Below are 17802 nucleotides of genomic sequence, written 5' to 3' on the forward strand. Positions count from 1 at the left end.
CCTATCACCTTCATCCCCTCCCCCACTCACCTCTTGTATGCTACTTTCTCTCCACCCCCACCTTCCTATAGCTTATCTCTCCACGCTTCAGGCTCTCTGCCTGTATTCCTGATGAATGGCTTTTGCCCGAAACGTCGATTTTACTGCTCCTCGGATGCTGCCTGAACTGCTGTGCTCTTCCAGCATCACTAATCCAGAATTTGGTTTCCAACATCTGCAGTCATTGTTTTTACTTTTGGAAAGTCAGGAGGTCAGCTGCAAAATTCCAAGCCTCTGACCTGCTTTTTAATGTGTATACTCAATCAGCCTGTTGTTCTGTTCAGCTTAGAGTTAACCTGAAGATGTTTTGTTTGCAGGTTCCGTTCTCTGGTGGAGGAGGTGGTGGTGGAGGTGCTGGAGCTATTTTACCTGCACCAGCACTTAACAGTGTGCCACGCTATGAACATTACCATGCTATTCTTGACCAAATCCAACAGCAGCAGAAAGAAAACATTAAAGGCTTTGAGGAGAAAGCCTTTAAGTGGAAGATAGAGGCACCACCTAAAGAACCTGTTTTCAGGTACTTCTGCACCTAATTTCTTGAGGTACACTACTGGAGGAAAAGTAGGGGTTTGAAATATCCCCATTCTTGGGTGAGGAAACTGCATAAAATACTCTTTTTAGCCAAAGGTGAATAGTTTTCAGGAGAATACAAGCTAACGTTATGTGCAAAGTTTCAAATGTATGGAACAATTTTTAAAAAATAATTTCCTTTTTTCACTTGTACTGTGCCCTATTGCAACCTACGATGATTGATTGTGAACTGGTCCTCTTCCGGTCAATGTCTTAGAATATAGTGTCTCATGTTACTTGGGTAAATATGACAGCTGACTTGGTCATTGCAAAATCAAACAGTCATGAAATGCGTGATGAGTTAATCTGCTTTGACAAATATGATTGAAGAAGAAATGATGACCAGTTCAATGAATTTCTGAGAATTTCCAAGAACAGTTCCTCCTGACTGCATTAAAATGTATTGGCTGATGCATGAATACAGATTTGAACGTAGAGGCATTCCTGATGATGGCTTATACTCGAAACGTAGATTCTCCTGCTGCTCGGCTGTTGCCTGACCTGCTGTGTTTTTCCAGCACCAAACTCTTGACTCTGATACTCCAGCATCTGCAGTCCTCACCTTTCTCCAGGTTTGAATGTCGTATGATTTAAAGACTGTTACCAGTCGAATCACTTCACAAGAGAATTTAGAAGTTATGAATCAATTGCTCATAGATTAAGAGTATCATGTTCACTATTTCCCTACTTCCCAAAAAAAGGGAACTTTCCCCAGAATTTTGAGAGAACGGTCAGCAGAGATATTTAATGTTGAGTATTATAAACTTTTAGCAATACAGAGGAAGACCATTCGACCTAGCATGCATTGGAAAACCCTGTCAACTTAAGTCCCACACTTAACATTTTCCCATGACCCTAAAAATTAGTTTCTTCAAGAATTTGCTCATGTAATGCTATGGGTGGTTGGTGAATGGAGACTTAATCCAATAATAATGTATTGGACAATAGCTATATCCTTAAAAATAACATTTTTTACAAAAGCAATCCTTTTCGACGTTGCTCCATTCTATTTCATTTGATTGTCTGTTTAAAAAAGAAATTGACAGTATCTTTGACATAAGGGACTGATACTGATGTTGTTTTAAACTGCTGAAAGACTGGCATGTCTTTGTCCTTATTTCCCAGTTATCTAATTCACTACTCTCCCTGGGTTTATGCCACCAGTTGGTGGCAACTGGGACAGGAAAAGGTGATCTACAAAAATGATTTTTGACTAGCAAGTACCTCCACATTGTAGCCTATGGTTAGAATGATCTGCTGGGCTCTACTCATGCTGTCCTAAAATTGTTTAAGGGGGAGGAGATGATATTACCAGCATACTGTTTGCAGTTGGTCAATTGTAATGCCCAGAATGTTGATAATGGGAGTTTCAGCAATGCTAATGCCACGGAGGTCAGTTACTCAGTGTCGTGTCCTTGGCCCAATCAGCTTCAGCAGCTTCATCAATGACCTTTCCTCTATCAGGTCACAAATGGGAAACATGTTTGATGATGATTGCATAATGTTTAGCAGCATATGCATTCCTCTCCTTGTGTCCACATGAAGCAAGACCTATACAACATCCAGCCTTTGGCTGTTAACTAGCAGTAATGTTCATACCTCACAAGTAGCAGATACTGGCTATTTCCGCCTGAAGAGAATTCAACCATTTCATCTTTAAGGGGAGGCAATGGCCTAGTGGTATTATTGTTAGAATATTAATCCAGAGCCCTAGGTAATGCTCTGGGGACCTGGGTTCAAATCTTGCCTTGGCAGATGGTGGAATTTGAATTCAACAAAATCCAGAATGAAGAGTCCAACGATGACCATGAATCTGTTGTTGATTGTTGGAAAAGCCCATCTGGTTCACTCATGCCCTTTAGGGAAGGAAACTGCTATCCTTTCTTAGTCTGGCCTACATGTGACTCCAGACCCAGTGCAATGTGGTTGAGTCTGAAGTGCCCTCTGGGCAATTAGGGATGGACAACAAATGCTGGACGAGCCAGTGATGCACTCATCCTGTGAAAAAATAAAAAACTCCGTGGCATTAGCATTGCTGAAACTCCCATTATCAACATTCTGGGCATTACAATTGACCAACTGAACTGGACCAAGCAAGTCCAGAGGTTGGGAATTCTATGGTGAAAATCTTACCGCCTCCTGTCTCCCAACTGCGCATCCACCATGTACAAAACATAAGTGAGGAGTGCAATGGAATAGTCTCCACTTGCCTGAATGAATGTTCCAATGAAAGTGAAGGTAGTTGGGACCATGAGGTGGTAGGACAAAGGAACCTGCTCCATTGGCACCCCCTTTTTGCCACCTTCAGCCTTCACCCTTATCACCACTAATGCACAGTGACAGCAGTGTGTAGCATCCAAAAGGTGCAGTGCAACAACTCAGCAAGGCGTCACCTTCCAAAGAGCACCACCACCTCTAGGTTCTCTCCAAATTATAACATCCAGACTTAAAAGTTTATTTCCATTCTTTGAGTGTTGCTTGATCAAAATCTTGAAATCCTCTTCCCAGCAGTCATGCTTCAAAAAAGCAGTTCACTGCTACCCTCTACAGGACTATTAAGAATGACAAAAATAATTAATAGTCGGGCCTGGGTCGTGTTCTAGAATAGCGGGACTTCAGGGTTTAGGTACCTAATTCTTTGAAATTTGCATCACGCGTAGATCGGGTGGTTCAGAGCACACTTGTCTTCATTGCTCAGACCATGGGTATAGGATTGGGACATAATGTTGGAGTTGTACAGGATGTTAGTGATGCTCTTCTGAAGTACTGTGTCCAGTTCTGGTCACCCTGTGATAGGAAGGATATTAATAGTTTGGAGAGGGTTCAGAAAAGACTTATCAGGATGTTTTCGGAAATGTAGGATTTGAGTTGTAAGGAGATGCTGGATAGGCTGGGTCTTCTTTGACTGAGGCAGAGAAGGCTGAGGGGTGACTTTATTGAGGTTTATAAAATCATGAGGGGCGTAAGTAAGGTGAATAGGTCTTTTCCATTGGGTGGGGGAGTTCAAAATTAGGGGGCATATTTTTAAGTTGAGAAGAAAAAGGTTTAAAAGGGACCTGAGGGGCAATTTTTTTTATATACAGAGTGGTTTGTGTGTGGAATGAACTGCCAGAGAAAGTGGTAGATGCAGTTAAAACATTTAAAAGACAGTTGGATAGGTACATGAAATAGAAACGTTTGGATGGATATGGACCAAATGCAGGCAAGTGGGAGTAGTTTGGTTTGGGAACTTGGTGGGCTTATGAAGGGTTTGTTTCCATGCTGTGTGATTCCATGAATCTCTGTGATCAGAAAACAAGCTTCTCAAGACTGGAATTCAACGTAATGTCCCTCTGTTTGATAATTATGTTTTGTCAACATTTTCTGAGCACATGCTCAGTGAAAATATTCAAAAATACCATTAAGTACTCTATTCTTTTTGCTCTGAAGCACCGCATGTTCATAATTTGCTTATGGAGCAGATGTGACCCCTTCTGATAACTAAAACACCCAGAGAGGCGTGCCTCACCTCCATAATCTGTTAAAAGAAGTGTGAAGAGTGGTATAGCATAACTCTCACCAACTACCCCCCTCCCCTACCCCAATCTGTTGTCCAGGAATGTTTTAAATGAAATCCTTTCACTCACTCACTCACTCTATAATCAACAAGTAACAAATTATTTATCTAACTCCAAAAATGAACAGATTTACAGAACCGCTAACAAAACCAAACAATTCCCCTCTAACTGCTAACTATTCCCTAATAAAATAAAATCCTGATGGTATTCTGTTTCAGTAAATACAAGTCCCACTTATATAACAAAATAATAACATTTAGTGTCTCAAAATAAGAGCTCTGATGCGCCTTCTGGAATGCTCCTTGCCCCCTCTGCTGATCGTCTTTCAGGAACAATGCTTCCTTTGAATTTTGACATCAGGAATGCCTCTCTCTGTTGAATTCTTATGTCAGGAATGTTCTCTGTGTGAATTCTGCTGTCTGGAATATTAGCTAATAAAGTACCTTTATTAATTAGATGGTACTTTCTCTGAGGGTTGGAAGTTGTTATCTCTTGGTAGATGGTAGTCGGCTCTGCCCGATTTTATACCTTTGACAACCTATTAATTTTTTTACAATTGGCTTTGTTTTAGGTTATCAAAACCATCCGATTTAAATTTACTAGGTATTTGGTAGCTAAGTGCTTGGTTTAAATTGATTGGCTAAATTTGAAAAGGCTTGCTGTCTTGGTAAAAATTCTGCTTGGCTGTTCGATACAAACTTTGGATGGTAATAATGTTTGGGTGGCACTGCGGCTCAGTGGTTTGCACTGCTGTCTCATAGCGCTAGGGACCCGGGTTCCATTCCCGCTGCTGCTGACATCTGTGCGGAGTTTGCACATTTTCCTCTTGTCTGCGTGGGTTTCCTCTGGGTGCTCCGGTTTCCTCCCAGAATCCAAAGTTGTGCAGGTCAGGTGAATTGGACATGTTCAATTGCCCATCGTGTTAGGTGCATTATTCAGGGGTAAATATAGGGTAAGCAAATGAGTGTGGGTGGGTTACTCTTTGGAGGGTTGTTGTGGACTTGTTGAGCTGAAGGACCTGTTTCCACACTGTGTAGGGAATCTAATCTAAAATGTTTCAATTCAGGTTCCCTCTGTGCCCCTGCACTTTAAGTTGCTTTCAGACATCTATTTTAACTCTAAGCACTAGGAAGGGAAAAGCCACATCTTTTACCATACAGTGCTTTCCCCCATTTTACAATTTTATACACACCAATTTATGAACATAGGAATAGGAGTAGTCCATTCTGGCCATCAAGCTTGGCTGTTATTCAATGCGATTATGGTTGACTGAACACGTCAGTAACTTTTGGGCGGCATGGTGGCACAGTGGTTAGCACTGCTGCCTCACAGCGCCAGAGACCCGGGTTCAATTCCCGCCACAGGCGACTGACTGACTGTGTGTGTGGAGTTTGCACATTCTCCCCATGTATGCGTGGGTTTCCTCCGGGTGCTCCAGTTTCCTCCCACAGTCCAAAAATGTGCAGGTCAGGTGAATTGGCCATGCTATATTGTCCGTAGTGTTAGGTAAGGGGTAAATGTAGGGGTAGGGGTATGGGTGAATTGTGCTTCGGCGGGTCGGTGTGCACTTGTTGGGCCGAAGGGCCTGTTTCCACACTGTAAAGTAATCTAATCTAATCTTTTTACCCACCATCCAGAGCACTCTGTGCCACTGGTAATCCATCAGTCTCTACCTTAAACATAATGAAAGGTTTGAGCTTTCACACCCTCTGTGTTGAATGCATTCCAAAGGTTCACAACTCTGAGTAAAATGATTTCTCTCATCCTGGACCCTTTTTATTTTTAAACTGTACTCCAAATCATTGAGAGATATTGTGAATGGCTGAAGCGTAAGCATTGACCCTTGTGGTTATTCGCTAGTCACAGACTGCCAATGTGAGAATTTTTTAAGTAATTGTTCTGGATTGCGCGTCTTTCTGGTAGGCAAGAATTTTGTGCGCATCCCTAATTCTCCAGTGGAGAGTTCAGAGGTAGCCACATTGCTGTGTGTCTGGAATTGCATGTAGGTCAGACCAGGTAAGTATCGAAGATTTTCCTTCCCTAAGGGACATAGATGAACCAGATGGTTTCGCATGTATGTACAAAAGTTTTTTGCAGTCTTTTTTTTAAAATGTTTTTCTCAATTGCATTCCTATTCTATTCTCCCTTTCCTCCTCAGTTTCTTGTACTTCTTTTGTTGTATTTCGTAAACCTCATTGCTTAACATCTGCCTTAATTTAAGATTGGAGATAAGTAATCTGCACGAATCGCAGACAATTAGTATGCAGGTGCAGTCAGTAATCAGGAAGACAAATGGAATTTTGGCATATTGGTACATTAATAGAGTATAAAAGTTGTGAAGTGTTGCTGCAACTGTATAAGGCACTAGTGAGACTAATGCACTAGTAGAGTATTGCTCTCCTTGAAGAGGGATGTAGTTGTATTGGAAGCAATTCAGAGTAGGTTCTAATCTCTGGATTGATTCCAGAGATGAGGTGTTTCTTATTAAGAGATACTGAACAGTTTAGGTCTATATTCTCTGGAGCTGAAAGAATGAGAGATCTATTTGAGGTATCTAAGATGCTGAAGGAGAATGACTGACAGAATAGATGTAGAAAAGATGTTTCCTTGTAGGTTAATCTTTCACAAGAGGTCATGGTTTGAGACATATAAAAAAAATTAAATTTAAAACACAAACTGGTTTGAATTACTTCCCAAAGGGTTGTGAATCTGTGAAATTCACAATCCAAAGCATGGTGAGTACTGGGGCACTGTGTAAATACTGAGGAGGAGATCGATAAATGTAGAGTGGGCGGGAAATGAAGTTGAGGCTGAGATGAGATCAGCCATGGTTGTATCAATTGGCAAAGCAGGTTTGAAGGGCTGAATAGCCTGCTCTTATTCCTAGGTCGTATGTGAAAATATTTCAGGAGTAAGGCTGAAACATTAGGAATTGGGGCTAACTGAAGAGTTCTTTAGAAATATTAACACCATCTCAATGGGATGAATGTCCCTCTCCTCTGTTCTTTTATATGATTCTAAATAATCAATGGTCTTCTAAAGTTCTAATTCCATCATCTCCTTTTGGCCATTGTGTTCAGATCTTTAAGCACCTTTTGTCAGGGGTGAAATGTATTATAAACTATCTTCAAATCTGCACAAGTTGTTTTGCTAAATATTTTCTGTCAAATGTTGTAGACTTAAAGTCTTGCTTTTTCCCCGCTCACTCTATCAAAATGCCTTTGTATCCAAAATACTTTTGTTGGATCTCGCTGTGAATTTTTCCTTTCACAAAGGTAACAACTTGTCTGGCTTTTGCAGGGGCTTGCCAGCAGCTGCTGGTCCTGTGTTTCATAATGGACCAGGAGGTCTTCACCAACTACCTGATGCTGAAGCTGTCAGAAGAGAAGTGAAGAGACTTGAAAATGTAGCCAAGCAAGCAAATTCGTACAGGTTGGTGCGTGAGAAGGTTTTTTTTTATTTTACTATCCCCAGGAATAGAAAATATTGCAAATGTAAAAACCATTAGCTACTACATTTTAACAATAATTATTTTAAACATTCATCCCTTTTTGAGGCAACTTGCAGATTGGGGCCATTGTAAATATCTTTCATTTTCAATAGAGTTAAAAAGGTGGTGTGATCTGCTCAAAATTAGACGTTTTCTCTGTTCATACACTTCAAGCAAAAGGTCGATGGTTATGAGAGTTAGAAATGTCAAATTTTTGATTTTTAGATCCTATGCAATGTGGCTTAAATTCGCACTATTCTAAAGAGTTATAACTGATTGTGAGGACTTGTGGGAGGTAATATTTAAGTAAAAAGTTTGTATTTCTCTAACAAACAAAGAGAACTTCATTTCTGATGAAGGGTCATGGGATTGAATGTTAATTCTGTTTTTCTACCCACAGATGCCTCTAGAACTGTTGAGTTTCTCCAGAACCTTTTTTGTTTTTGTTTCAGCACTTCAGCATCTGCAGTTCTTTTGTTTAATTTTTTTTTCTCAGATTTATTATATCTCAGAAATACCTCAAACGCGCAGTTGTTTTAAATGGCAGTTGACTGTCCAAGTTGACAAATACAGAGCCAATTTAGGAATAGCAAGGTTTTGCAAACAGCAATATGACAAATTTGAAGCACATGATAGGTTTGATTAAAACATGTAAAATTGTGAGGATCTTGACCTCCTAGATTTGGAGAAGCTAATTCTGCTCTGGGAGAATCACAACCGAGGGGGCCACTGTTTAAAGATTAGAATGTCCCATTTAAAACTGAAATTAGGTTCTTTTCCTGAGCATCAGGATTTTGGGATGTCTGCCCTGAAAGGGATGGAAACAGAGTCCTTGAATTTTTGTTGAGCAGAGGTAAGTAGATATGTATTAAACAACAGGTTGAAAGGTTATCAGAGCTGGAGGGACCATGAATTTGAAGTTGGAGTCAGATCAGTCAGACCTTTATTGAATAGTAGAGCAGGCTTCAAGGGCTGAATAACCTGTTTCAGCAACTGATGTGGTCATAAAAAAAGGTGCTGGGTAAAGAGAGAAACCTTGTCTAGAATAACTGGAGTTCTCTGTATTTTACTTTTAGTAATAGCACGTATAGACAGATAATATATCCTTTAATGTCAAACGTTAATGATGGCAGCTTCCATAATGTAGCTCTCTTTCAAAGCAACTCCTGGATGCCATCCTCATCCCTATGCTTGCTCTCGGCAGTAAAGCTTCAGTTTCCAGTCTGATTGCAACTTAACGGGGAATTGTCAAATACTCATTAAGATTAAGTCTTAAATTGTTTTCTCAGAATGTCAATACTTGTCATAGTTTTGCTGACACTGCATCAATTAATTCCCTGAATATGAGCAAAGTTTATAAACCTGATTGGGATGACATGGTTGGCAAATGCTTTGCTTCATGTGGAGCTGAACCCCACAAACCAGAAATGCCCTTTTTTTGAGTGACTGATCTTACTTGGAAGGCCCTGAACAGTGTGGGCTATTGTGAGAAAGTTGACAGGCTTGTTTGAGTATTTGAGCGAGGCTTGTCTCGATGTCAGTAACAAGTTATGTTTTCCAACTAGGTTCTGAACCTTGAAACAAGTTTCTCACTCGTGAGTGGCAAGAATCCTAGTAATGGCGTTTATCATTCATTGTTACCCTATTACCTGATCTTACCTCATTAATATGCGGTTTCCTATTCTACCACTGACCACTCATAGAGTCCCACAGTTGGACAGTGTGGAAACAGACCCTTCAGTCCAACTTGTCCATGCTGACCTAAATTAATATTGTCCCATTTGTCAGCATTTGCCCATATCCCCCTCAACCCTTCCTATTCATATGCCCATCCAGATGCCTTTTAAATGTTGTCATTGTACCAGCCTCCACCACTTACTCTGGCAGCTCATTCCATACAAGCACCACCTTCTGCATGAAAAGGTTGCCTTTTAGGTCCCGTTTAAATTTTTCCCTTCTCACCTTAAACCTATGCCTTCTAGTTTTGGACACCTCCAGGGGAAAAGTTCCTCGGCTATTCATGATATCCATGCCCCTCATAATTTTGCACATCTCTATAAGGTCAACCCCTCAGCCTCCAATGCTCCAAGGAAAGTAGCCCCAGCCTATTCAGCCTCTCCCTATAACTCAAACCCTGGCAACATCCTTGTAAATCTTTTCTGAACCCTTTCAAGTTTTGCAACATTGTTCCTATAGCAGGGAGACCACAATTGCATGCAGTATTCCAAAAGTGGCCACACCAATGTCCTGTACAGGTGCAACATTACCTTCCTATATTCAATGCACTGCCCAATAATGGCAAGCATACCAATTGCTGCCTTCACTATCCTATCTGCAGCTCCACTGTCAAGGGACTATGAACTTGCACTCCAAGTTCTGTAACACTCTCTCCAGGACCTTACCATTAAGTGTAAAAGACTTGCCCTGTTTTCTTTCCCAAAATGCAGCACTTTGTAATTATCTAAATTACACTCCCATCTGCCACCCCCAGGCCCATTGGCTCATCTCATCAAGATCCTGTTCTACTCAAGTACCTTCTTTGCTGTCCACTATTCCTCCCAATTTTAGGGTCATCTGCAAAGTTACTAACCACACCTCCTATGTTTACGACCAAATCGTATCATTATTGACCCTTGTGGCACACTGCTGGTCACAGGCCTCCAGTTTGAAAAGCAACCCTCCACCACCTCTATCTGTGTTCTACCATTTGAGCTAGTTCTGTATCCAAATGCCTAGTTCTCTTTGTATTCTATGTGATCCAAGCATGCTAGCTAGTCTACCATGAGGAACCTTGTCTAATGCTATATTAAGTCCGTATAGATCACATCCACCACTCTGCCCTCATCCATCATCTTTCTTATTTCTTCAGAAAATTCCACTCAATCATATTAGTGAGATAACGATTTCCCAAGCACAAAGTCATGTTGACTATCCCTCATCAGCCCTTGCTATTCCAAATTTATCAGTCCTACCTTTGTTCTCTGCTTTGTTCCCACCTGCCCTGACTGTTTGTATGTCTTGCTCCTTTTCCCAACTGCACAAACTGATCTTTTTCGTCATGATCTCCTTGAGTCTTCCCCACCCCTCGCCCCCACTTCGCTCAGTAATTTACATCCACCTGATGATAGGCCTAGCAAATATCTCTACAAGTGTATTACTCAGGTGCAATCCGTCCTTATACAGGTCACTTCTACTCCAGAAGAAATTCCAATGATCCAAAAATGCGAATCCTTCTTCCTGCACCAGCTCCTCAGCCATGCATTCATCTACTCTTTCTTCCTATTCCTAGCCACACTCTCACGTGGCACCGGGAAACTAAATGCTGAGAATTCCCAACATGAAAGTAAGAGTTAATAACTGACTACTGCAGCTCACTTCAAACCTCTATGTCCAACACCAGGCACTAGCATTTCCTGCTTGGAGACAGTAAGGATGGCAGATACTGGAAGTCAGAGTCAATAGATGCAAAGCTGGAAAAGCATCTGTGCTCTGCAGACAGCAACCAACCCGTTTTCAGTTGCTATCCATTTTAATACCTCCTCCCACTTCCCTGGCGACATGTCCATCATTGGTCTCCACGGTCTGAGGCCAAACATAAATTGGAGGAACAACAACTGACATTTTGCCTGGGGAGCTTACAGCCTTACTGGCCTCCATGTTGAATTCACCAGCTTCAAAACTCCTCCACTCCCAGTCTTATTTCATGTCCAGTCCTCCCCCTCCTTCTTGCCTCCCTGACCTGACCTTGCTTGTTCATTTTCCTACTCATCAACCTGCTCCACCTTTCCCACTGACCAATCACAATAGTCCCCTACCTACATCCACCTATCACAAACACCACCCCCCACCCAGTGCTGACAGTGTTTCGGCCTGAAATGTTGACTTTCCTGTTGGTCAGATGCTGTCTGACCTACTGTGCTTTTCCGGCCTCGCATCTTTTGACACTAATATCTCAAGCACTCTCCATGGGCATTGATAACTCACACCCCATGTCCATAGACATCCAGCACTTGGTGTCTTTTTGAAACGCCATAATGCACCGCCACTCAACATACAGTATGCTTCAGCACATTAAGGCTGCTTTTTGGAGTGCATTGGCACCTCTCAGTGCAATGTTACTGCAAAGATACTTTGCACACAGGAGCAGGTTGCAGCTCAGAGACGCTCGCTCGCTCTCTTGGTGCTCTCTTTCTTAATACCTTTTTCTATTTCAAAAATAAACTTTACGTACATAAAGATTTTTTTATGAATAGTTACCAGATGAATATGATTCTGTGCACAGTCTCTACGTATGTAGAACAAAACAAACCCAAGGCATTTCTTTGTTACAAAAGAACATATTTACATATATCTGGGAATTTGGGAGAGGCTGATGGTTCAACAGACCCACATTTAACTTCAGTAGAAAGACCTTAGACTCTGGTCTTTTCCCACTGCGCTGTGGTGGCAATTGTTCCAAGCTTTCATCTGTCCCTCAGCATGTAGTACTGGATCTTGGAATGTGCTAGTCTATAACACTCAGTTGAGGCCAACTCCTTGCTCTGGAAGAACAGCTGTTTTTTTGGGCAGACCAAAGAATGTCTTTGACTGAGTTGATGGTCCTCCAGGTGCAGTCAATGTTTGTCTCAGTGTGTGACATAGGGAACAGACCGTACAGCTAGATTCCTGTGTTACAGACCTGCTCAGGATGAATGTCAACAAAAAAAACACTTTTATCTTTCTCGGGACTTAGTTTGCAAAAGTATATTCCAAATGGGAGATATGCGATAGTCTTTCCCCGCCCCCCCCCCCCAAAAAAAAACACTTCAAGGGCCCATGCGGTGGTGCAAAGTCAGGGCATAATTGAATGATCTCACAGGTAGTACCCTTCTCACCACCAGCCAAGCAATGTCTTGGTGCTTTTTGGTAAGCTCTGGAGATGAGGCATCTGTTGAATGACTTTGACAGTGTGCTCAGGGAACAACACAACAGGATTCCCCTTCTCCTTTTCCCATTGGGTCTTGAAGACGCTACATGCTGACTGAATGTTTGATGGACTTATGGTTGAAGATGTTTTCCTTTTGTAAATTTCTCTGCAAAGGAAAGGTAATAAGGAATGCGTGCAACTTCTTGAAGCATTCCACGGCAACAAGGCTAGTCCTGTCTATAGCAACACTGGGTGCAGGTAGAACGTCAGTATGTAGTGATACTTGGTATTTACGTCCCGAAGGTCTGCGCACATCTTGATACAGCCACACACAAAGGTGGCCATCAGGATGAGGCTGGTGCTAGGTATGTTCAATCCCTCTTTCTCTACCACCTTATGTGGCAAACATGCTGTAAGCTAAGGGCCATGTCTCCAAGTCCAAGGGGCATCATTCTCACTGAAGTCCAGAGAGACGCCCATCATGCCGTAGGCGGCACGGTCGCACAGTGGTTAGCACTGCTGCCTCACAGCGCCAGAGACCCGGGTTCAACTCGGGCGACTGACTGTGTGGAGTTTGCACATTCTCCCCGTGTCTGCGTGGGTTTCCTCCGGGTGCTCCGGTTTCCTCCCACAGTCCAAAAACGTGCAGGTTAGGTGAAGGGGTAGAAGTAGGGGAATGGGTCTGGGTGGGTTGTGCTTCGGCGGGTCGGTGTGGACTTGTTGGGCCGAAGGCCCTATTTCCACAATGTAAGTAATCTAATCATTCCGGCATCTTGGCACAGTAAATAGAGGGCAATCTCTGGTGTCAGTCCAGAGGTTAGAGTCAGGATCTCTTCACATCGGTGTCAAGAGGAGAATATTATGCATCTGCCTTGGCTCTTTTAACCCTGTTTTGAGCCATTTGAGAAAGGGATGAATTGAGTAAGACCAAAGTGGTTTGCAAAGTTGTTAGTGTTAGTGCAAGTAAGGGAATAATAGTGAGGTGAATGAGTGGACATCACTAAGATCATTCAGATTTAGGAGTCTTGGTTGATTGGGTGGTTGAGAGCAAGTGAGAGAAGGGTTTGTAGAAGCAGAGATGGTGTGAGGTCGCAGAGAGGAGAGATGTCACTTACCCCAGGAGAATGACCTCCTTCCTACACTGCTGGGCATTCCTTTGGACAGCTGAGACTTCATTAACCAAGATGGCAACCTTGTTCCAGGTTGGCAGGGTCTGGTGTCATGACCTCCTCTGTTGGTCTTTGAGGCAGAGGACAGCCCTGCTTTACACCACCCTGTCCACTAGATCATCCAGTCCCTGTCGTGTTGTAGGCAAATATCAAAAGAATGCAGGGCACCTCCAGACTTAACCAAGTGCACAATGGCCTTTAAAGATGGTGACAGTGTAAAGGATTCTGGGGTAGTTCGGCAGAGGCAAGTACTTGTAGTTGCGGAAGTGACTCAATCGGGCTAACATTGGATGAAAGGACTGCTGTAGGTGTCTCATTCCTAATTAATGAAGCAAGTTTGGATTGATAGTGCAGCAAGACTTACTTGGCCTCATGGAGTGAAATCCTCCATGAAAATAACACTGTAAGATTCATCCATTGCGACAGAGTTAAATTGCTGAGGAATTGAGTCTCGGCAATTACTTTCAGTGGAGTAATACCTTGCCACAGATATGAAGCCAAATCCGATGTGAATTATGCAAATTTTGAAGTCAGTCTTTCTTGCAGTAAGACTATTAGAAGGGAGTATGAGATTTATGATAATGGAACAGTCAAATGCTAGTCTATTTCTACTGAAGGTTTTGGTGGAAAAATGGAAGTGAATATGGAGTTTCCACCAAACAACAAGCCGATAAATGCTGTAGGTGTACATGTGGCAGTAATTTGATTTGGGGACCCTGACGCAAAACCAGGTTTTGCAGGCCCGGTTTCCAAATTCTGATGCATCCCCTCCAAGACCAGAATATCTTCTCTTAGACTGAGGGACAGTTACAATTGATGCTGTTGATATGAGAGTGCCAATGCTAAACTTGAAGTCTTCGAGGAGAAAGTGAGGTCTGCAGATGCTGGAGATCAAAGTTGAAACTTTATTGCTGGAACAGCACAGCAGGTCAGGCAGCATCCAGGGAACAGGAGATTCGACGTTTCGGGCACAGGCCCTTCTTCAGGAATTCGAAGTTTCGGGCACAGGCCCGAAACGTCGAATCTCCTGTTCCCTGGATGCTGCCTAAACTTGAAGTCTGTGTGAACTGTGCATGAAGGGAGAAACCATTAAAAAACCATTTTTAAATGACAACTACCTATAAACGTTTTGCACATCCGCTGTATTTGAACATACAAACAAGGAGCAAGAGTAGGCCATCTCACTCTCCCATCTGATCAACAAATTGACATTCTTGCAAACCTTGGTAACTTTTAACTCCACCCCATCCCCAACACCAAGAAGCCCTCAACCTCGATCTTTAAAATGTTCAAAGTCTCTCTTCCTAAAAAGGCAGTGGAAGCAGAATTCCAAACATTCTCGACCATTTGCGAAAAAAATGTCTCCTCGTCTCGGTTTGAAATTGGCGACTGATTTTAAACCTCAGTTCTAGATTCTCATGTAAGAGGAAAGATTTCCATATCTACCCTCTGAAGACCCCTCATGATCTGATCATTTTTGCTGTTAGGATGGGAGCAGTCTCTGCAAGTCTATGGGAATGACTCTCACAGCTTCTCTAAAACTGAAGAAACATTGTTCTTCTATAAATGTGTGTAGTTATCCCATTCAGCCTCCACCTTTTTTTTTGAGGGCTGTGCCCAGAATATATTTCATTGAAGACAACAGTAAATCAGTATCAGGTTAATTTTGGAAAAACATTTTGGTTTCTCGAATTGTTATAATTCAGCTGGTAGAGTAGAGAGTTGTTTCATAAGGAAACCTTTATCCAGCTCTGCCTATATCAAGAACAGCACCATCTGCTCAGTTTTAATTTTAAAGTTCTCTTAACTTTGTGAACAACCTGGCTGACAATTTCTGTGATATTCATTTACTTTTCATGCAAGTATTTACTTGTACTTTAACTGCTGCAAGTGTGAGGGTGTCTCTACTTATTTGCAATTCTGGAGAACTCCAAATTTTAAACAAACAGCTTCTTGTGAAGTGTTCATTTATCTGAAATCTTGCTATCTATTTATCCAGGCAGCGAGGATATGCAGCTGCAGAAAGGGCAAAACAAGTGGAAGAATTTTGGCAACGAAAGCGGGAAGCATTACAGAATAAAGCACGTGGTGAAGGACACTTGGTAAGAAATGAAAACTTCAGGTTTTTTTTTGAAATAGTTAAGTGAGGCATAATGGGCTAATTGTATGATTTTGGTGCATACCACTACTTTCATAGCCTTTTTACATCTGCAGTTTTAATCCATTAGTCAGGGGTAGAGCTGTGGTGTCCTTCATGTTGGAAGAGGCAGTCATTGAGACACCAGGTGGACGGACAATTGATAATTCTGATGCATTAGCAAGGCTAGCTTTATTTTAAGCTTGGAGTCACCAGGACTTAATTGGTTGCATCTGTGGATGTTAAGAGATATAATCATGGAAATTGCAGAGGCATTGGCTGTAAGTTTCAAGTTCTCCTTTCGATACAAGGATAGGGGAGAGGGGAATGTGGATGGTGATAGAGGACTGGAGAATTGTAAATCTTATTCAAAATGAGTGAATTCTCTAAATCCAGCAACTGCAGGACAGCTGATTTAAACCATGATGGTAAAATAAAGGCCTTAGAAATGATATTCCGAGACAAAATAAGTCTTTCCAATGAGTGTGAGTTCATTCAGGAAGATTTGTTAAGGGCAAATCATGCTTAATTAAATTTTTTTTTTTTTTGTAAAGGTTGAGATAGATGGCTGATGAAGGCGATTGCAGTTCATGTTGTGTACATGGATTTCCAGAAGTGTTTGATAATCTATTGCAAAGTAGTCTTGCCACTAGAGTTAGAGCTCATGGAATAAGAGAAACAGTAGCAGCATAGACACTTTAAATTTCAGAACTCTCTACTTCAGAAAGTGGTGAAGGCAGGGTCATTGAATATTTTTAAGGCAGAGTTAGATTTTTGTTTGGCGCGGGTTTCAAAGCTTGTTGGAGGTCTTTAGAAATGTGCAATTTAAAAGGCAAACTGATTTAACTATGACCTAATTGAATGGCGGAGCAGGCTTGAGTGGCCAAATGGCCTGTTACCAATTCCTGGTTTTTATGTTCATACGAATTCAAACTTGACTGACTGACACACAACAGAATGCAGCGGTATACATTCTGGCCTGAAGGATCAAGTGGAGGGCCCTAGGGTCCAGTGCTTTTTAATTAAATGTAATGAGTATGTGTGAGGCACAGAAAGCAGTCTACCTCCGTGGCATTGCCAATCTATTTTTACAAAGTGTGGAAAAAGGTTCATTGGATTTCCACTATGATATCAACACACGTTTAGTACCTCCTTAAATATTGCAAGAATGTGTGGTTACTTTTTAAGACGTATAATTTTGTAGCCTGTATATGAGGAGGTGCATGTCTCCTCGATTTGAAGAATCTGAGCTGGAGTCATTTGGCAGAATGCAAGTGTGTTAAGATACCGTATTGTCATTCTAAAATGTGTTATTTCGCTCTAAGTACAAATTAAGAAAAAACTGTTGAGGGTATGTAATATTGCCCTGGATGTTGCATCAACTTCTATTTTGAACTAAGCTTTAATTGTGGTGCCTCTGGCAAATGCTAACAAATTGTCATCAAATCCGACAAATGTGATGGAATTCAAACCCAGAAACTTTAATTTTAAGTTAAAGTATCCAAGCTGCTTTTGAGGGAGAAAAGAACATTTTAAGTTGTTGATTATAACTTTGCTAAGATTGTAAGTGCCTCTAACAATATTTTACAAAAGCAAAAAATAAACAAATGTTGGAACTCTGAAATACAAACAAAAAATGGTTTTAAATCCTCAGCATTTCAGGCAGGATCTGTGGAGAGAAATGATTAACATGTATCTCCTTAATAACGGACTAGGGGAGACATTTTTTAAAACAGGGTGCTAAAAGTAAGCATTACTGCTGTCAGGCAGTGGTGTGGGGTAAAAGAAAAACAGCAGTGTCAGAGGTTTTGTTCATTCTGAGGAAATAAAATATCATTTAAAAAAAAAGGGGTGCTTGCCAAAATAAGATGAGAATTTGTTTGGGAGGACATGAGACTTTGGAGCTCTCTTTCTTTCCCAGAGCAGCACCA

General features: G+C 41.6%; 1 protein-coding gene across 7 annotated transcripts in view; it reads left to right on the top strand.

The window, feature by feature from the left end:
- Window positions 1-17802, top strand: part of nek1 (NIMA-related kinase 1) — a 162909-nt gene that overhangs the window by 59967 nt on the left and 85140 nt on the right. For all 7 annotated transcript variants that reach the window (XM_043703496.1, XM_043703514.1, XM_043703532.1 and 4 more), the window contains exons 16-18: window positions 357-559; window positions 7470-7601; window positions 15734-15836. In XM_043703496.1, coding sequence (XP_043559431.1) covers window positions 357-559; window positions 7470-7601; window positions 15734-15836 — 438 coding nt within the window. The remainder of the gene's footprint in view (window positions 1-356; window positions 560-7469; window positions 7602-15733; window positions 15837-17802) is intronic.

The sequence above is a fragment of the Chiloscyllium plagiosum genome, chromosome 2 (genome assembly GCF_004010195.1).
Source record: "Chiloscyllium plagiosum isolate BGI_BamShark_2017 chromosome 2, ASM401019v2, whole genome shotgun sequence".
Classification (NCBI taxonomy): Eukaryota; Metazoa; Chordata; class Chondrichthyes; order Orectolobiformes; family Hemiscylliidae; genus Chiloscyllium; species Chiloscyllium plagiosum.